Below are 22,433 nucleotides of genomic sequence, written 5' to 3'. Positions count from 1 at the left end.
ATGAAGTTGTAGGACTCACATTTCCTGATCTTGAAACTTATTACAAAGACAAAGTAAATAAAACAGTATGGTACTTGCACAAAGACAGACTGATCGTTGGAACTGAGTTGAGACCTCAGAAATAAACCCTCACATTTATGGCCTACTGATTTTTGAGAAGTTGGAAAAGATAACTCAATTGGAAAAGAATGGTCTCTTCAACAAATGGTTCTGCGAGAACTGGACCTCCATTTGCAGAAAAAGAAGGAGGCCCCCTACCTCACACTATATACAAAACTCAACAAAAATATTCCTAGAAGAAAACACAGAGAAGCATCTTCAGGGCCTTGTGTTAGGCAATGGTTTCTTAGGCTTTACACTCAAAGTACAAACAACAAAAGAAAATATAGGTAAGTGGACCTCACCAAAATTAAAAACTTTTGCTTCTCAAAGGACTTTATCATGAAAGTAAAGTCACAACCTAAACGATGAGAGAAATATGTGGAAACCACAAATCTGATGAAGGATTAATATCCAGAATATAAGAACAATCTTTCAATTTAACAACAAAAAGACAAACAACCCAATTTAAATGGGGGAAAAAGACCTGAATAGACATCTCTCCAAAGAAGATAAACAAATGGCCAGAAAGTATATGAAAAGATGCTCATCATAATTAGCCATCAAGGAAACTGCAAATCAAAACCATGACATACCATTTCACACCAATGAAAATAGCTGCTATTTTCAAAAAAAAAAAAAAAAAACCCAGAAAATAAGTGTTACAGAGGATGCAGAGAAAGAGGAACACTCATCCATTGCTGGTGGTGATGTAAAATGGTGCAGCCACTGTGGAGGACAATTTGGCAGTTCCTCAGAAAGCTGAATATAGAACTACCATATGACCTGACAGTACACTGTAGTTATATACTCAGAAGAACTGAAAGCATGGACTCAAACAGGTATTAGCACATCAATGTTCATAGCAGCATTATTAAGAATTGACAAAAAGATAGAAACAACCTAAGTTGAATGATTAATAAATAAATAAAATGTTTAGTATATACATGCAAAGGAATATTATTCAGCCACAAAAAGAAATGAAGTCCTGACACGTATGACAACATGGTTGAAGCTGGAGGCATTATGTGGAGTGAAATAAACCAGACACAAAAGGACAAATATTGCATGATCTCACTAATTTGAAACAATCAGGATAAGCAAATTCATTCAAGTTAAGATACAGAATATAGGTTACCAGGGGATGAGGTGGGGATAGGAAATGAGAAGCCTTAAAATGTACATGGTTCCTATTTGGAATGACAGGAATGTTTGGATAATCAATGGTAGTGATAGTAGCACTATATTGCGAACGCAATTAACAGCACTGAAAATATATCTGAATATGACTAAAACGGGGAAATGTTAGATTATATACATAACAGAAAAAAAATTTTTTTAATTAATTAACAGAAAAAAAGAAATTAACCCAACATTTAGAAATCATACCATCCTACATATGCAATCAGTAATTCTTAACATCATCACATAGATGCATGATCATCGTTTCTTAGTACATTTGCATCGGTTTAGAAGAACTAGCAACACAACATAAAAAGATATAGAATGTTAATACAGAGAAAAAAATTAAAGTAATAATAATAGTAAAAAAAAAAAAAAAACCTATAGCTCAGATGCAGCTTCATTCAGTGTTTTAACATGATTACTTTACAATTAGGTATTATTGTGCTGTCCATTTTTGAGTTTTTGTATCTAGTCCTGTTGCACAGTCTGTATCCCTTCAGCTCCAATTACACATTAGCTTACCCTGTTTCTAACTCCTGCTGGACTCTGTTACCAATGACATATTCCAAGTTTATTCTTGAATGTCGGTTCACATCAGCGGGACCATACAGTATTTGTCCTTTAGTTTTTGGCTGGACTCACTCAGCATAATGTTCTCAAGGCCCATCCATGTTGTTACACACTTCATAAGTTTATCCTGTCTTAAAGCTGCATAATATTCCATCGTATGTATATACCACAGTTTGTTTAGCCACTCGTCTGTTGATGGACATTTTGGCTGTTTCCATCTCTTTGCAATAGTAAATAACGCTGCTATAAACATTGGTGTGCAAATGTCCGTTTGTGTCTTTGCCCTTAAGTCCTTTGCATAGATACCCAGCAATGGTATTGCTGGGTCGTATGGCAATTCTATATTCAGCTTTTTGAGGAACCGCCAAACTGCCTTCCACAGTGGTTGCACCATTTGACATTCCCACCAACAGTGGATAAGTGTGCCTCTTTCTCCGCATCCTCACCAGCACTTGTCATTTTCTGTTTTGTTGATAATGGCCATTCTGGTGGGTGTGAGATGATATCTCATTGTGATTTTGATTTGCATTTCTTTAATGGCCAGGGACGTTGAGCATCTCTTCATGTGCCTTTTGGCCATTTGTATTTCCTCTTCTGATAGGTGTCTGTTCAAGTCTTTTTCCCATTTTGTAATTGGGTTGGCTGTCTTTTTGTTGTTGTTGAGTTGAACAATCTCTTTATAAATTCTGGATACTAGACCTTTATCTGATATGTCATTTCCAAATATTGTCTCCCATTGTGTAGGCTGTCTTTCTACTTTCTTGATGAAGTTCTTTGATGCACAAAAGTGTTTAATTTTGAAGAGTTCCCATTTATTTATTTCCTTCTTCAGTGCTCTTGCTTTAGGTTTAAGGTCCATAAAACTGCCTCCAATTGTAAGTTTCATAAGATATCTCCCAACATTTTCCTCTAACTGTTTTATGGTCTTAGACCTAATGTTTAGATCTTTGATCCATTTTGAGTTAACTTTTGTATAGGGTGTGAGACATGGGTCTTCTTTCATTCTTTTGCATATGGATATCCAGTTCTCTAGGCACCATTTATTGAAGAGACTGTTCTGTCCCAGGTGAGTTGGCTTGACTGCCTTATCAAAGATCAAATGTCCGTAGATGAGAGGGTCTATATCTGAGCACTCTATTCGATTCCATTGGTCGATATACCTATCTTTATGCCAATACCATGCTGTTTTGACCACTGTGGCTTCATAATATGCCTTAAAGTCCGGCAGCGTGAGACCTCCAGCTTCGTTTTTTTTCCTCAAGATGTTTTTAGCAATTCGGAGCACCTTGCCCTTCCAGATAAATTTGCTTATTGGTTTTTCTATTTCTGAAAAATAAGTTGTTGGGATTTTGACTGGTATTGCATTGAATCTGTAAATCAATTTAGGTAGGATTGACATCTTAACTATATTTAGTCTTCCAATCCATGAACACGGTATGCCCTTCCATCTATTTAGATCTTCTGTGATTTCTTTTAACAGTTTTTCGTAGTTTTCTTTATATAAGTTTTTTGTCTCTTTAGTTAAATTTATTCCTAGGTATTTTATTCTTTTAGTTGCAGTTTTAAATGGAATTCGTTTCTTGATTTCCCCCTCAGCTTGTTCATTACTAGTGTATAGAAATGCTACAGATTTTTGAATGTTGATCTTGTAACCTGCTACTTTGCTGTACTCATTTATTAGCTCTAGTAGTTTTGTTGTGGATTTTTCTGGGTTTTTGACGTATAGTATCATATTGTCTGCAAACAGTGATAGTTTTACTTCTTCCTTTCCAATTTTAATGCCTTGTATTTCTTTTTCTTGTCTAATTGCTCTGGCTAGAACCTCCAACACAAAGTTGAATAATAGTGGTGATAATGGACATCCTTGTCTTCTTCCTGATCTTAGGGGGAAAGTTTTCAATTTCTCCCCACTGAGGATGATATTAGCTGTGGGTTTTTCATATATTCCCTCTTTCATTTTAAGGAAGTTCCCTTGTATTCCTATCTTTTGAAGTCTTTTCAACAGGAAAGATGTTGAATCTTGTCAAATGCTTTCTCTGCATCACTTGAGATGATCATGTGATTTTTTTGCTTTGATTTGTTGATATGGTGTATTACATTAATTGATTTTCTTATGTTGAACCATCCTTGCACACCTGGGATGAATCCTACTTAGTCATGATATATAATTCTTTAAATGTGTTGTTGGATACAATTTGCTAGAATTTTATTGAGGATTTTTGCATCTATATTCATTAGAGAGATTGGTCTGTAGTTTTCTTTTTTGTAATATCTTTGCCTGGTTTTGGTATGAGGGTGATGTTGGCTTCTTAGAATGAATTAGGTAGTTTTCCCTCCACTTCGATTTTTTTGAAGAGTTTGAGGAGAGTTGGAACTAATTCTTTCTGGAATGTTTGATAGAATTCACATGTGAAGCCATCTGGTCCTGGACTTTTCTTTTTAGGAAGCTTCTGAATGACTAATTCGATTTCTTTACTTGTGATTGGTTTGTTGAGGTCATTTATTTCTTCTTGAGTCAAAGTTGGTTGTTCATGTCTTTCCAGGACCCGTCCATTTCATCTAAATTGTTGTATTTATTAGCGTAAAGTTGTTCATAGTATCCTGTTATTACCTCCTTTATTTCTGTGAGGTCAGTAGTTATATCTCCTCTTCCATTTCTGATCTTATTTATTTGCATCCTCTCCCTTCTTCTTTTTGTCAATCTTGCTAAGGGCCCATCAATCTTATTGATTTTCTCATAGAACCAACTTCTGGTCTTACTGATTTTCTCTATTGTTTTCATGTTTTCAATTTCATTTATTTCTGCTCTAATCTTTGTTATTTCTTTCCTTTTGCTTGCTTTGGGATTAGTTTGCTGTTCTTTCTCCAGTTCTTCCAAGTGGACAGTTAATTCCTGCATTTTTGCCTTTTTTTCTTTTCTGATATAGGCATTTAGGGCAATAAATTTCCCTCTTAGCACTGCCTTTGCTGCGTCCCATAAGTTTTGATATGTTGTGTTTTCATTTTCATTCGCCTCGAGGTATTTACTAATTTCTCTTGCAATTTCTTCTTTGACCCACTCGTTGTTTAAGAGTGTGTTGTTGAGCCTCCATGTATTTTTGAATTTTCTGGCACTCCGCCTATTATTGATTTCCAACTTCACTCCTTTATGATCTGAGAAAGTGTTGTGTATGATTTCAATCTTTTCAAATTTGTTAAGACTTGCTTTGTGACCCAGCATATGGTCTATCTTTGAGAATGATCCATGAGCACTTGAGAAAAAGGTGTATCCTGCTGCTGTGGGATGTAATGTCCTATAAATGTCTGTTAAGTATAGGTCATTTATAGTAATATTCAGATTCTCTATTTCTTTATTGATCCTCTGTCTAGATGTTCTGTCCATTGATGAGAGTGGGGAATTGAAGTCTCCAACTATTATGGTATATGTGTCTATTTCCCTTTTCAGTGTTTGCAGTGTATTCCTCACATATTTTGGGACATTCTGATTCAGGGCGTAAATATTTATGATTGTTATGTCTTCTTGTTTAATTGTTCCTTTTATTAGCATATAGTGTCCTTCTTTGTCTCTTTTAACTGTTTTACATTTGAAGTCTAATTTGTTGGATATTAGTATAGCTACTCCTGCTCTTTTCTGGTTGTTATTTGCATGAAATATCTTTTCCCAACCTTTCACTTTCAACCTATGTTTATCTTTGGGTCTAAGATGTGTTTCCTGTAGACAGCATATGGAAGGATCCTGTTTTTTAATCCATTCTGCCAGTCTACGTCTTTTGATTGGGGAATTCAGTCCATTAACATTTAGTGTTATTACTGTTTGGATAATATTTTCCTCTAACATTTTGCCTTTTGTATTATATATATCATATCTGATTTTCCTTCTTTCTACACTCTTCTCCATACCTCTCTCTTCTGTCTTTTCGTATCTGACTCTAGTGCTCCCTTTAGTATTTCTTGCAGAGCTGGTCTCTTGGTCACAAATTCTCTCAGTGACTTTTTGTCTGAAAATGTTTTAATTTCTCCCTAATTTTTGAAGGACAATTTTGCTGGATATAGGAGTCTTGGTTGGCAGTTTTTCTCTTTTAGTAATTTAAATATATCATCCCACTGTCTTCTAGCTTCCATGGTTTCTGCTGAGAAATCTACACATAGTCTTATTGGGTTTCCCTTGTATGTGATGGATTATTTTTCTCTTGCTGCTTTCAAGATCCTCTCTTTCTCTTTGACCTCTGACATTCTAACTAGTAAGTGTCTTGGAGAACGCCTATTTGGGTCTAATCTCTTTGGGGTGCATTGCACTTCTTGGATCTGTAATTTTAGGTCTTTCATAAGAGTGTGGAAATTTTCAGTGATAATTTCTTCCATTAGTTTTTCTCCTCCTTTTCCCTTCTCTTCTCCTTCTGGGACACCCACAACACATATATTTGTGCGCTTCATATTGTCCTTGAGTTCCCTGATACCCTGTTCAAATTTTTCCATTCTTTTCCCGATAGTTTCTGTTTCTTTTTGGAATTCAGACGTTCCATCCTCCAAATCACTAATTCTATCTTCTGTCTCTTTAAATCTATCATTGTAGGTATCCACTGTTTTTTCCATCTTTTCTACTTTGTCCTTCACTTGCATAAGTTCTGTGATTTGTTTTTTCAGTTTTTCTATTTCTTCTTTTTGTTCAGCCCATGTTTTCTTCATGTCCTCCCTCAATTTATCGATTTCGTTTTTGAAGAGGTTTTCCATTTCTGTTCGTATATTCAGCATTAGTTGTCTCAGCTCCTGTATCTCATTTGAACTATTGGCTTGTTCCTTTGACTGTGCCATATTTTCAATTTTCTGAGCGTGATCCGTTATCTTCTGCTGGTGTGTGGGAATTTAGTCAGATTTCCCTGGGTGTTGGACCCAACAGGTTGAAAGATTTTTCTGTGAAATCTCTGGGTTCTGTTTTTCTTATCCTGCCCAGTAGGTGGCGCTCGTGGCACACGTTTGTCTGCGGGCCCCACCAGTAAAAGGTGCTGTGGGTCCTTTAACTTTGGAAAACTCTCGCTGTGTGGGAGGTTCGCCAGCCAAAGCGGCTTGGAAGAGCGCCAGCCGGCCTGGGGGTCCGAACGTGGGGAGAGTCGCCAGCCGCCGCAGCCCGTGAGAGCGCCCGTCCGAATTTCCTAGTCGGCCCGGGGCGCCAAGTGTGGCGGGAGGGCGCCAGCTGCCGCGGCCCGGCAGAGTGCACCATTTCCAGCCGGACCGGGGAGTCACGTGTTTGGAAGGGACCCCCCCGGTCACCGTTCTCTGCGGCCTGGGGATTTCCGATCCAATTCTCTCAGTTGGTCCGGGGGGCCGCGCGTGGTAGGGGCACCAGCCACCGCAGCTTGAGGGGACCTCCTGCCCAATTCTGCCAGCTGGCCCGGGGAGGAAGGGAGGGACTCCGGCCGCTTGCCACCCCGCCCGGGGAAGCCCGCGCCCCTCGGCGATCTCACCGGAGCGGGTTCTCTCAGCCAGTCAGCTGTTCCAGGATGGGGTACGCTGTCTTTTTGATCTCTGTCGTGGCTTTGGGAGCTGTTCTGTATTGTTTCTACTCCCCTAGTAGCTGTTCTGGAGGAGGAATTAAGATCCGCGCGTCTTACTAAGCCGCCTTCTTCTCCGGAAGTCACAGAAAAAAATTTTTTAATCCATGGGAATAAACTACACAGTGAGCCCTAAGTTAAACTATGGATTTTAATCAATAGTATAATTACACGAATATGCTATCATCAATTCTAACAAATGTTCCATACCGTGACATGGTACTGGTGGTGAGGTGGTTTATGAGAATCTTATATTTTAAGCATGATTTTACTTAAATCCACAACTTCTCTAATAAGGAAAAAAATGAAACAGTAAAAATAAAGAAAATTGGACATTTACATGTGAAAATTGTCTAGGCATGTATATTGAAATGATTATACAGGGTGATACAAATTGCAAGCAAAATGACTGCTGAGGTATTATTTTTTTATACAGTTGGATAACTATTGTAAATTTTGAGACCATCTTTTAAAAATGTAAAGCATTTCAACAGCAATTACCTTGCTAGAGAATACTTACTCTCCTTAGCTAAAAAGCAGTTTAACAGTATGATAAGGTGGCAAGTGGTGACCAAGACAGTGGCATAAGACATTGCAAGGTGCCAATCCTCTACCGAATCTTTGAACAACTTAAGAACTGGCAAAGCCATCTTTCTCTAAACTCTGTAAAACAGTTAAGGGCTGCAGTACCTGAACAAGTGCCAAATAATGAAAATGTACATTCAAAGCAATAGGAAAATCTTGCAGAACCCTTGCTCCCCACCCCTACCAGTACTAGGGTGGATCCAGCCTGCCTTTCCATTGTGGGTCCTGATCCTGTTCCAGGGGGGGCAGAGTAACCTTCATATGCATACTGGAATGCTAGTATATCTGCATCAATCTATCAGGTGGCAGCTGAAGGACTGAACTAGGAAAGGCATCTCTGGCTTGTCCTACCAGAACTTGCCCTGCAGGCAGAAGAAATATAGGACAGTTAAGCAGCATAAGAAAGAATTAAGCAACCAAGATGGGGAGAAAGTCTATTTCATAGGGAGTAGAGGAGGCATTCCAATTCATGTAAATGCGAGCATTCCTAAGGCCATCAGCTAGCAGAAGCCCAGGACAACAGGATCAGAGAGAATCCTGCATTTCACTTTTGGCTCAGGTTGATCTTCATAGGAGGGCTAAAGTCTGAATGAGAGCACCAGCCAATATGAAAAGACTGTAAAAGGTGTTTTCTTTGTGTTTATTTGTTTCTTTTTGTTAGCTTCTGACACTCAAGGAGTCATACCTTTAACTGCATATACTTAAAGAACAGATAGGTCAGAGACTATGATGGTTTGGAACTATATGTACCCTGGAAAAACATGTTCTTAAAGCTAATCTATTCTGTGGGCATGAACTCATTTTAAGTAAAATTTTCTGATGAAGTTTCTTCACTTATAGTATGGCTCAATTCAATAAGGATGGATCTTAATCCTATTACTTGGAGTGCTTTATAAGCAGAATGAAATTTAGACAGAGAAAGAAAGCTATGGGAAGCAAGAAGTTGAAGGTCAATGGAAACTGGAAGATAATGGAAAGGTCAGGAGAGGCCACAATGTGCACTACCATGTGACACAAGATCCCAGGATCAGGGATCTTCAGCAGCAAAAGAATACCATAGACTTCAGGGAGAAAGCATCACCTTGATGATGTTTTGATTTGGATTTTCCTAGCCTCAAAACTATGGGCCATTAATTTCCCAAAGTTTAAGTAATCACTTTGCATGGTATGAACTTGAGTAGCTGAGGAAATTAAAACAGGAACTAAGTCCCTGAATTAACACTTTAAAATGTTAAATGTGCAAAAAGGATTACAAGACAAAAAAAAAAAGGGGGGGGGTGATGGTGTAGTTAAAGGAACAGGATGAGAATCCAGAAAGCATCAGTGTAGAAAACCAGACTTTAGACTACCGGATAGAGAGTTAAAGAAACTGATCCTTGATAAAGGGAAACAGAGAAAGAACTAAAGATATCATGAAAACAATAAATGAACAATAAGAGAATCTCAATAAAGAGACAGAATTTTTAAAAAGTAACTAAACAGAAATACTAGAGTTGATAGCTACAATAAACAGTATGAAAAATTTCCTAGAGGGTTTTATCAGCATATAGGAGCTTGAAGAAGAGAGAATCAATGAACTTGAAGACAACTGAAATAATTAAGGCTGAGGAGCAGAAACAAAAAGAATTTTAGAAAAGTGAAGAAGCCTAAGAAACGATTGTGACACCTTCAAGCATATACACATGTATTATAGATATATGTATTATATCTATATATAATGTATTATAGATATATACATTATGGGAGACCCAAAAAATAGAAGAGAGAAAGGCAAAGAAGGAAAATTCAAAGAACGGATGGAAGAAAACTACCAAAATTTAATGAAAAACATGAATAATCACATTCGAGAAGCCCAACAAGCCCCAATCAGGATAAACTTAAAAAGAAACACACCAGATACATAGTAGACAAACTGTCTAATACAAGGACAAGGAGAAAGTTCTGAAAGCTGCAAAAGAATAGCAACATGCCATGTAAAAGGGAGTCCCCAAAACATTAAATGCCAATTTCTCATTAGAAACTATGGAGGCAAGTAAGCAGTGGGATTAAATATTTAAAATGCTGGAAGAAAACAAGCGCCAACTAAGAATTTTATATCAGGTAAGACGTTCTTAAGATTAAGACATCCCGAATAAACAAAAATGGAGGGAGTTCATTACTTCTAGAACTGCCTTACAAACAATGATAAAGCATTCTTGAGACTGAAAGGAAAGGACACTGGACAGTGGATTGAAGTGGCATAAATAAAAACATCTGATAAAAGTAACCATATGTCTAATTATAAATGCCAGTATGACTGAATTATATCTTGTGGTACAGAACTCCACATCTTACTTCCTACAGGTGCTAACATTAAAATGCATTAGAAGTAATGATAGGGTTCTGGACATACAATGCACAAAGACAATTTGTAACGGGGGTACAAAAAAAAGGTGGGTGATGGAGGCCACTGAAGTTAAATTGGTAAAATATCTAACGTGATTATTATAGATTTAGGATGTTAAATTTTAGCCTCACGGTAAGCATAAAGAAACATATATAACATACATACATACATGTTTATATATATATAAACAAACATGCATATATGTTTATATATATATATTAACATATATAACATACATCCAGAAAGAAATGAGAAGGGACTCAAAATGGTACAATGCAAAAAATTCAAAAATATGAAAGTAGGCATTAATGGATGAACTGAAGGTCAAAAAAAGGTATGAGACATACAATAACCAAAATCTCAGAAGAAAGTCTTGAATTATCAGTATTTACTTTAACTGTAAATGGAATAACTCTCTCCAGTCAAAAGGCAGAGATTGGCAGGATGGATAAAAAAGCATGACTTAACCATATGCTGTTTACAAAAGACTTGGCTTCAATTCTAGATACAAGTAGTCTAAAAGTGAAAGAACATAATACAACAGACCATGCAAATGGTAAACAAATGACAGCTAGGGTACCTATATTAATATAAGGTAAAATAGACTTTCAGTCAAAACTATTGCAAGGGACACAGAAGCTCATGATATACTAATAAAAGGGTCAAATCAGCAAGATGACAATTATAAATATGTACGTACCTAATGGCAGAGCCCCAAAATACATGAAGGAAAAATTGACAGATTTGATGAGAGAAACAGATGGCACTCCATCAATAGCAGGAGATTTCAATATGCCACTTTCAGTAATAGATAGAACATCAAGACAAAAGATCAAGGAAATAGTATCACTCAAGGAAACAGACTTGAATGATACTATAAACCAACTAGCCTTAACAGATATATAACACTTCACCCAAAAACAGAATACACATTCTCCTCCAGTGAATATGGATCATTCCCAGGACAGAACACATATTAGGTCCCAAAAGTCTCAATAAATCAAAATTATTGTTGTACAAAGTATTTTCTCTGACCACAATGGAAAAAAGCTAGAAATCAGTGACAGAGAAAGTATGAGAAAATTTTAAAAATGTGAAAATTAAACAACTAACTCAAACAGCCAATGAATCAAATATAAAACCACAGGAAAAATTGGGAAATATCTTGAAGCAAATGAAAATGAAAAAAAACATATCAAAAATTATGGGATGTAGCAGAGACTGCTAAGTGGGAAATTCATAGCTCTAAATGCTTACAGTAAAAAAGGAGACCTCTTTCCTGGTGCCTGCCCATGTTAAAAAAAAAAAAAGAAGAGATCTCAAATCAGAGATCTCACCTGGAGGATCTAGAAAACAAAAATAGCAAACTAAACCCACAGTAGGTAGCAGGAAAGAAATAAGAAAAATTAAAGTAGAGACAGTAAAATAGAGAATAAAACAAAAATACAGAGAATCAACCAAAAGTTGGTCCTTTGAAAACATAAATAAAATACACTTTTATCTAAACTGGCAATGGAAAAAAGAGAGGACACAAATCAGGAATGAAAGGGGTGGGGGAGGACATTAGTACCAACCCCATATATATAAAAAGGATTGTAAGAGGATACTGTAAATCACTGTAAACCAAAATTAGATAACCTGGATGAAATGGGCAAATTCCTTAAAATACGCTTATAACAGTGCTAGTTTGAAGCTGTTATGTATCCCAGAGGAGGCCATGTTCTTTTAATTCATTCGTGTAATTCAGACCTATTGTGGCTGGGACCTTTTGGTCAGGTTGGTGTAATTGAGATGCGACCCACCCAATTCAAGGTGGGTCTTGATCCTTTTACTGGAGTCCTTTATGAGAGGATAAAAGAAAAAGAGAGAGAGCTTAGAGAGAAAAAAGCCTTAGAGATGCTAAGAGATGAATGACAGAAGCCCAGAGAGGAGGCCACTGGAACTAGGAGCTGAAAGCAATGAATCCCAAGAATAAAGAACCAGCAGATGCCAGCCATATGCCTTGCAATATGACAAAGGAACCCCCAATGTCAGCGGCCTTCCTTCAGAGAAGGTATCATCCTGTTGTAGCCTTAACTGGGACATTTTCATGACCTTAGAACTGTTGTAAAGTAATAAATCCCCATTGTAAAAGCCAATCCATTCTGATATATTGTGTTCCAGCAGCTTTAGCAAACCGAAACATACACCATGGTCAACTGGGATTTATCCCAATTATGCAAAAGCAGTTCAACACGAGAAAATCAATTGATGTAACAGAGCACATTAAGAGAATGAAGGGGGGGAAACCCAAATGATCATCTCAATTGATGCAGAAAAAGTATTTGACAAAATCCAGCAGCCATCTTGATAAAAATACTTAATAAACTAGGAATTTCTTCAGTTATGATAAAAAGCATAAAAGCTTCTTCAGCATGCTCAAAAGCATATAATAAAAACCACAGCTAACATCAAACTCAATGGTGAAAGACTGGAAGCTTTCCCTCTAAGATCAGGATTAAAACATGGATGCCCACCGTTGTCACTAGTTATTCAACTTACTTATTCAACTTATTCACTTACTTATTCAACTTCCACTGTACTGGAAGTTCTAGTAAGACCAGTTAGGCAAGAAAAGAGAAAAAAGGCATCTATTGTAAAGTAAGAAATCAATTTCCTATTTGCACATGACATGATTCTATATATAGCAAATCCTGAAAAATCTACTGCAAAGCTACTAGAGCTAATTAACAAATTCAGCAAAGTGGCAGAGTAAAAGATTAAAATGCACAAATCAGTAATGTCTCTATACACTAGTAATGAATGATCTGAAGAGGAAATTGAGAAAAAATGCCACTAACAATAGCAACTAAAATTAAAGATCTAGAATAAATTAACCAAGGATGTAAGGGATTGTACACACACAAAATAACTACAAAACATTGCTAAAAGAAATCAAAGAAGACCTAATTATATAAAAGGACACTCCATGTTCATGGATTAGAAGAGAAACAATGTGAAGATGTGAATTCTACCCAAAGCAATTTACCAACTCAACACAATCCTAATCAAAATCCCAACAGCCTTCACTGCAAAAATGGAAAAGCCACTCACCAAATTTATATGGAAGGACAAAGGACCCTGAATAGCCAAACCATCCTGAAAAAAAATGAACATAGTTGGAGGTCTCACACTTCCTGACTTTAAAATTTATAACAAAGCTACAGTAATCAAAATGACATGGTACTAGCAAAAGGACTGACATAGAGCACCAGAAGCAAACTGAGAGTTTGCAATTAGATCACATCTATGGCCAACTAAGGTGCCAAGTCCACTCAAGTGGGAAAGAAGTCTCTTCAACAACTGGTGCTGTGTGAACTGGATGTCCATACGCAAAAGAAGGAAGGTGGACCCCTGCCTCACACCGTATTCAAAAATAAGCTTAAAATGGATCAAAGAGCAATATATGAAAAAGAGGAATACAATCCCTTAGGAGAAAATGTAGGGGAGCATCTTCAGGACCTTGGGTTAGGCAATGGTTTTGTAGACTTTATACCTAAAGTACAACCAACAAAAGAAAAAATCAAAATGAAAAATTGTGCATCAAAGGACTTCATCATGAAAGTAAATAAGCAACATGCGGAAAGGAGGAAAGTATTTGGAAACCACATTTCCAGTAAGAGTTTAATATCCTGAATATATAAAGAACTCCTACAACAACAAAAAGCAGCAAAAGACAAACAATTTAAAAATGGGAAAAGATTTGAATAGACATTTCTCCAAAGCTAATATATAAATGGCCAAAAGCACATTAAAAGGTGCTCAATATTATTAGCCATTAGCAAAATGCAAATGAAAACAAGATAGCATTTCACATCCTCTAGAATAGGTACTATTTTAAAAAATGAAAAAGAACAAGTTTTGGAGAGGATATGGAGAAAAAGGAACCCATGTTTATTGTTTGCGGGAATGTAAAATGGTGTTCTATTGTAAAACAGGCAGTTCTTCAGAAATTTACATATAGAATCACCACATGACCTAGCAATTCCACTTCTAGGTATATCTCTCAAAAGTTAAAAGCAGGGGCGGGCCGCGGTGGCTCAGCGGGCAAGAGTGCTTGCCTGCCGTGCCGGAGGACCCCGGTTCGATTCCCGGTCCCAGCCCATGTAAAAAACAAACAAACAAACAAAATATAATAAAACAAGAAAATGTTTAAAAATGTTTCCCTTCCTTCCTTCCATCCTTCCTTCTTTCTCTGTCTTTCCTTCCCTTCCTCCCTCTCTCTTTAAAAAAAAAAAAAAAAAAAAAAAGTTAAAAGCAGGTACTTAACAGATATTTGCATAGTGATGTGAAATGGTGTAGCCATTGTGAAAGACAGTTTGGCAGTTCCTCAAAAAGCTAAATACAGAACTACCATGTGACCTGGCAGTCTCACTCTAGGTATATACTCAAAAGAATTGAAAGCAGGGACTTGAACAGATATTTGCACATCAATGTTCACAGTAGCATTATTAACAATTGCCAAAACATGAAAGCAATCCAAGTGTCCTTCAACTAATGAATGGATAAACAAAATGTGGTATGTACATACAAATGGAATATTATTCAGCCCTGAAAAGGAATGAAGTTCTGATACATGTGACAACATGGATAAGCTTTGAAGACATTATGTTGAGTGAAATAAGTCAGAAACAATAGAACATATGATCTCACTGACAGGAAATAATTAGAAGAAACAAATTCACAGAGTCAGAACCAAGAATACAAGTCACGAGGGCACAGGGTGGAGAGAGAAAATGGGGAGTTAAAACTTAACTGGTATAGAATTTCTGTTTAGGGTAATGGAAAAAGATTTTGGTAATAGCTGGTGGTGATGGTGGCACAACATTGTGAATGTAATTAACAGCACTGAATTACATATTTGATCATGGTTAAAAGGGGGAAATTTAAGCTTGTATATATGTTACTAAAGTTTTTTAAAAATGATAGGACTATACAAAACAAACAGTGAACACTAATGTAAACTATGGACTACAGCTAAGGGTATACTTACAGTAATATTCTTTCATCAATTATAACAAAGGTACCACACTAATGCGAAGTGTCGATAATGGGGTGGGGGGCTAGTATATGGGGACTCTGTATTTTCTGTATGATATTTTCTGTAAACTAAAACTTCTCCCATGAAAAGTTATACCAGGGATACAGGCATAGTTCAGTGGTAAAATAAAGTTCTGATACATGTCATAATCTGTGCACTCCAAAACAAAAAAAATCAACAAATTGCTCTGTGAGAACGGGATATTTACATGGAAAAGAGTGAAGTGTGCCCCCCACTGCACTGCACAGTATAAAAAACAATTATAAAAGAGGTAATGGTGTAAAGTTTAAAAACGCACTTTGGGATTTCTCCCCCTTTTAATCCACGTGTTAGAATGTAAACTATTTATTTGTAGTTACCATGTAGCATAAATCAACCCTATTAAAGTATGAAAATGTCATTTGTAACTAAATTGGAGTTAATAGCATATTTTAAGACTGAGTTGTTTCATTTTCCTAGGATTCTTTCTCCTCATGAGGGGGATAAAAAGGCAAAAATCTCTTCTCAGCAGAATTCTCTTCACATTTCCATCTAATCTTTTATACTTAAAAACTGAAAGAAATTCATTTAGAAACACTTCATGTTAAATTAGCCAAGAATCGAAAATTATATGGCAACATATCCCTATATACAGTTCAGTTTAAAATTGCTAATTTGGTAACAAGACTTTCCTAAAAATTCTCATAAAATAGTGTTTCTTATAGCTTGCAAAACATACAAGCCACAATGTCTAAGATGGGGGGGTTGTTGCTTTTGGTGAGTTTTATATTTTTAATAAAACTGAAGTTGAGATATTATGATTTTTGTTCTCTATGCAAAGCTACTCTTACGTAGTATTTTCAATATTTACTTGGATACTTCTTTTTCTTTCTTTCCTCCATTAAATTCTCACTCTGCAACACAGAAGTAGAACTATTCTAATATCTAGGTTTAGGTAAATTAAAAAACTCAGTCTTGAGATCCTCACCCCATTTGCTGAATTTTAAATTTGAAAAAGAATAGGTAATCTTCTTTAATCCTCCATTAAGGTGCAAAATATATGATCTTTCTGATTATATTTATTATATGTATGTATGTACAATAAATATTCCAGTCATTGGGAGAATTTACAGTATGCCTCATACCATTATACTGAATTATAAATAAATAAAGTATGTATATATGTATATAATCAACCTTATTCCTAAAGCAACAAATATCTCCTAAAATAGCTAGACATTACCTTTAAGTCCTCTCTTCTCCAAACTAAAACCTTCTACTGTTTTTATGACATGTTTTGTAAGAGCGCTTACTAACCTGCTAGTCCTTCTTTAGATGCATCCCAGGGTTTTCACGTCACATTCATAACCACCAATTTTTGTGCACCCAAATACAGCATAATTTTTTTAAAGTTATATACATATATTACTGTGCTAACAAATCATATTATTAAATGTTCATCCCAAATAAACTTAGGAAATATAAAATGTAAAAAAAGAGTCTAATATTTCATTCTTACACCCCAACCATGTTGCAAATTCCACTTCGAGACCATAGCTGCAACTATGGAAGGATCAGCACAGAGAACAGCACAACTATAATCTCCTTTATCTAAAGCTTTGCTTCTTTTAATGCAAACAATATATAACTTCTTTCTTTTGCTCTCTCTTTCTCCCTCCCGTCTTCCCTCCCATCCTTCCTTCTCTCTCTTTCTTTTAAGAGCTATGTTTCATATTGGTTCAGGTACTTTTTGCATATAAAACATAAAAATCAAGCCTGATTTTCCACCATGTTGTACTGGTGTAATTGATTTTTTAAATACCTAAAACAAGTTTTAACATGTAATTCTTCTAATTTTAATATTTTTAGGTTTTATCTATAGATCTAGCATGTTTGGTCTACTGTTTAGTCTTTTGAATACTGATTTAGACATGATATTTGCTATCCTTTCCACATTGAGATATCAGAATATTTGATATCCAAGTCGTTTTAATAAGAATCTTGAACAAGCTTGAGTACAAGTCACGCTACTATTTCTCCCCCTTTAGACCAATCCATTAATCAACATATATTTCAATTTACTGTAGATGAAAATGTGAAATATTAATGCTCAATCATGATAAAAACACTGAAGGAAACAGAAATTGAGGGATATTTTCTTAGCATGACAAAATAGACTGCATATACCTTAGTTATAAAGCCAGTATCTTATTTAGTAGGGTAACACTGAAGACATTTCAAGACATTTCTACTAAGTTCAGAAACAGGGCAAGAATGTCTATATCTCTGCTGTTATTCAATCCATTATTAGATTATTAGCCAATAGTATTAGACCAAAAACAATCAATTAGAAGCATAAGAATATGTGGGAAAACTGGCAAAAGTTTAAAAGTTTATAAGATCTATAAATTAATTAATAGTATTATATCAATATTAAGTTCCTGGTTTTAATGACTGTGATATGGTTATGTAAAACATCAACATTATGGGAAGCTAGGTGAAGGGTATAGTAGAGTTTCTCTACCTTGGTACTACTGAGATTTTGGACCAGCAAATTCTTTGCTCTAAAAGGGCTGTCCTGGGCACTGTAGGATCTTTAGCAGTATCCCTGGGCTCTCATCACTAGATACCAGTAGGGCTCCTGGCCAGGTGTGACAACCAAAACATATTTTCAGACATTGCCAAATGTCCCACAAAGGGGGAAAAATCTTTTTTTCTTTTTTGAGAACCTCTGGCACCCAGAAACTTTCCTATTTTTGTAACTATTCTAAAACTCTAAACACTTATTTCAAAATAAAAAATGTAAATGCAAACTATAACTACCATTATGATATGCTAAAACATAATTCCCCCTCTCTATATTTAAGAAAATATAAAAAGTTCTAAGAAAGTCTTCACCTTGGATGCTTTAACAAAATGTGTTAAAGTTTCTAAAAATGTAAAAAGTAAAAAAAGAAGGTCTTTCAATTTTAAGCTTTATTTTCCACCATCAAATAAAATAAAAAAAAATTTCCATGCTGATTTACCTCTTTGTATTCATTGATGCCTTCATCATCCACTTATTAGTTAGAGGATCAAACATCTCCATGCTACCTAAATGTTCATTTCCATCATGTCCACCCACTGCATACACTTTACCTGTTCAAACAGAGATGTAGTACCATTTGATTCCACAGAAATATATTTGTAATATTATTATTAATATCATTATATATAAATAATATTTAAAGTGGTACTATAATAAATTAGTTTTTAATAACTCCTGTTTTGTTCACCATTATGATAATAGTATTTCAGCAAATAAAAATAAATGTAGGCATCCACTTAATAAAATGTCTGGAACATGGAACATGCTGTTCTACTTAACTTATTTAAATGCTCAACATTATTCCCTAAGTCTCCCAACTTTTTATTACTTTTATAAATGAAGCAACCAATCATATTTTTGGAGTATGTTTAATAAAACTGAAAAACTCTCTAATCTGCTACAGAAAGAAAACATAAAATAATATAGTTTCAAATATTTTCAAAATAAAACAAATGATAATACATAATACAAGCAGAAAGAATGGAAAGATTATATACCAAAATATTAACTGTAGAACTTTCTGGGTGTTTGGGTTGCAGACTATTTTTATTTTTTTATTAAAATAATTTTCTAAAATAAGCACTTATACTTTTTTTTTTTTTTTTTGCAGAGGCAGGCAGCAGAAATTGAACCCAGGTCTCCAGCACGGCAGGTGAGAAATCTGCCTCTGAGCCACCATCCCACCGCCCCACCTATACTTTTATAAATGGGAAAAAATAATTTTCTCAAAGTCTTTTAAAAATTTATCTATGGTTCTGCAAGTAATTATTTTCAATAACCAGGAAAAAAATCTAATTTCCGTACAAATAGAAACAGAAAAAAAGCTTATACATTTATTATTTGCATTCAATGAACAGTTTCTTTCAGTATGATTTTCTTTATAAACAGAACTCAGAGAAGTTTATTTTAACTCTTTACTTCCCTTTTCCCTTATGCTCATCTCCATTATGCAACTATAAGGAACAGATTATGCACTGAACATTTGTGGGTACAAGGCAGAACAAATTTTCATACAAGGAAATAATCACTATTCAAATATTTTACTGATATAGTGAAAAATATTTTACATAATTTATCAACTTTCTTGTATAAAGAAATTCTCAACTTTCAACATTAAAAAGAGAGTGTAATTACATGTACGATTTGTTTTTGCTACAAATGTATTTTTTTCCCAAACAGTTTTATTCACACACCATACAATCCTACATAGCATGATTTAAGACAATAGTGTACCTACCTTCCACAGAGATTACACCCACATGTCGCCGTCGGCTATTCATTTCTGGTCCAAAAAACCAACTATTTTTGTTGATAGAATAGCACTCAATACTGCGAAAGGGGTCACCAGATCCACCTCGACCACCTACACAAAATAACACACCTAAAAGGCAAAGTCACAAAACAGAGATCAAAATAATAGCTGGCAATTTTTTTTTAAACTGACAGGGATAAATATTTAGGAAGTCAAAATTTTGATTAACAAGAAAGAAAAAAGATAAATTACTTGGATAGCATTCAAGGTGGTTATGTTCACAGTCTTCAATTTTCTACCCCCCCCATTTTGAACTTAATAGCATATCTCCGCTTGCTAACATCCCATTACAATATGATTTATGCCCTCACACACTCTGTAAAATTGTTATTGCTAAGGTCATAAAATCCAATGAACAGGGCGGGCCACGGTGGCTCAGCAGGCAAGAATGCTTCCCTGCCATGCCCGAGGACCCGGGTTCGATTTCCAATGCCTGCCCATGTAAAAAAAAAAAAAAAAAAAAAAAATCCAATGAACACTTAATCTCTTATTGAACACCACTGTTAAGATTTAATAGGCAGCTCATCCTGATTCTTTTGGGAAACTCTTTATTCTCTTGATTTCCTTAATACTGAAGTCTCCAATTGTCTCTAATCATTTCCCTTCTTCCTGTTTTCTAAGTTCCATCCACAGCCCACTTTTCACATACTTCATGCTCATAAAGGAAATGTTCACCTCTTTGTTTTAAATTCCATCTGTATCATGATGCCTTCCAATCTATACTTCCAAGCCATGTTTTCATTTGATGTCCTCCAGACACTTCAAACCCAACACACTCAAAACTAAATTCACCTCCCTTCCTCACCTACCTAAACAACCTCTTCCTTCTCTCAGGTGTCCTATCTCTTCTCTTTTCCCACTATTCCTGTTATTTCAGGCCCTCATCAGCTATTACCCAACTATTGCAACATGCTGTCCTCTCTTATTAGCCTATACATTTAAAATTCATCTTTCATAGTGTCAATTGGGTAATCTAAGTAAAAGGCCCTTTCAACACCTTTCCACTACCTACACATCAGCACATCTCAAAAATTTTAGCATAAAAGAATCATCTGGAGGACTTAAAATGCAGATTGATAGGCCACACCTCCAGAGTCTCTGATTCAGTAGGTTTGGAATAGGGTCTGAGAATTTGAATTTTTAACAAATTCCTCAGTGAATGCTGATGCAGCCCAGGCACCATAGTTTGAGAACCACTGCCCTACCAAATAAAGCCTCAGCACTTAAAAAGATCTAACCACATCTTGTCTTTCTCTGCCTTTAACTTTATGCTTCTGCAACAGGCATATAGTGCTCATCCTTGGTATTTCAGCAGTACCTTTCTGTAACTATTATTCACTTAATACAGTATTGAAATGATACATTAAGCTGACCTATCTCACCAAAATCTAAGCTAGGCTAAGACTGTGTTAAGCATCTACGCACTACCAAGGATGAGCATAGTGCTTGGTATGTACTGGCATTCAATAAAAGTAAAATAAACTGAACACCTCTTTTCCTAACCCAGAATAACACCTATTCTTTGTTCAAATTGTTCTCTTTCTTTATAAAACCTTTTTTGACACTTACAAGGTAAAAATAGACACTCTTTTCTTTGTGCCTCCCACTATATCTTGTGATTATATCATATCAAAGCACCTGTAATAATTTATTTATTTACATGTACTGTACACCATCATTTTACTTAACTGAGGCTTAAAGCAAAGCTGCTGCTGCTGCCACGATACAGCCTCAATAACCTTGACTACGTGGAGAACTTCTGGGAAAGACGGCAATGTAGGGAGCCACACGTTTTGCTTCTCTAAAAACAGCTATTAAACAGGCAGAAACTATCTGAAACAACAGATCTGAGACTCCAGAGACCAGGAGAACACTGTACAGCATACAAGAGAGAGTGAGACTGGGAGACTGAGAAGCTGCAGCAAATAAACTGAGTGAATTGCTCTGCAGCAGCGGCCATTGCCCATTCCCCACCGTTGAGGAAAGCAGCTTCAGTATGGTTTATGGCTCGCTGCTGCAGACAGAGAGGGCCTTGGAGGTCTTCCTTCCTGGGAAAAGGGGGGCATAGTTGAGAGCTTAGCATGGCTTCTGATAAGTGAGTTTGGAACATGAGTCCCAGCTCTTTGAATCACGTTCTAGCCTCCCCCAGATATGGTTCTCCATGGACATTGTTTCAACCTTGCTGCCACCAAGGCTGGAGACTCTGGAGGTTAAAGAAACAAACTCCCTTTAGGGCTGTGAGGAATAGCCTGCCATCTGCTGGGGAGGCCAGAAAAGTGCAGCTTTGGGGAATCAATTAAAAAGGCTTTTTTGTGTCATTCCTGACCTTCTCCTCAAGACCCTTTGGAACTGGTCTGCGTCCCTTTCAGGGGTCCCTAAGCCTGTCTTGATCAGTTAAACATGGACAACTCTAAAGATTTAAAATAAGTTGAACCAAGTGTCAAAGAAGAGACTTAACGCAAAGGCAATCAAGAATAAAACCTTAGGAAAGAGAGAGAAACTGACCATTAGAATAAACTCATCAAGAAAATCAGATACCTAGATATCAACAAAAAACTAAAAACCATACTAAAAAACAGGAGGATATAGTCCAGTCAAAG

At 36.0% G+C, this 22,433-nt stretch overlaps 1 protein-coding gene across 6 annotated transcripts in view; it reads right to left on the bottom strand.

Moving 5' to 3' along the window:
* The window catches only part of KLHL8 (kelch like family member 8), a 78,311-nt gene that overhangs the window by 20,330 nt on the left and 35,548 nt on the right, over positions 1–22,433 (bottom strand). For all 6 annotated transcript variants that reach the window (XM_077142902.1, XM_077142903.1, XM_077142901.1 and 3 more), the window contains 2 exons: positions 19,759–19,902; positions 18,460–18,571 (listed from right to left, as the gene is read on the bottom strand). In XM_077142902.1, coding sequence (XP_076999017.1) covers positions 18,460–18,571; positions 19,759–19,902 — 256 coding nt within the window. The remainder of the gene's footprint in view (positions 1–18,459; positions 18,572–19,758; positions 19,903–22,433) is intronic.

The sequence above is a fragment of the Tamandua tetradactyla genome, chromosome 24 (assembly GCF_023851605.1).
Source record: "Tamandua tetradactyla isolate mTamTet1 chromosome 24, mTamTet1.pri, whole genome shotgun sequence".
NCBI lineage: Eukaryota > Metazoa > Chordata > Mammalia > Pilosa > Myrmecophagidae > Tamandua > Tamandua tetradactyla.
The sequence above is the reverse complement of the archived record's forward strand: the minus strand, read 5'-3'. Positions and strand labels throughout refer to the sequence as shown.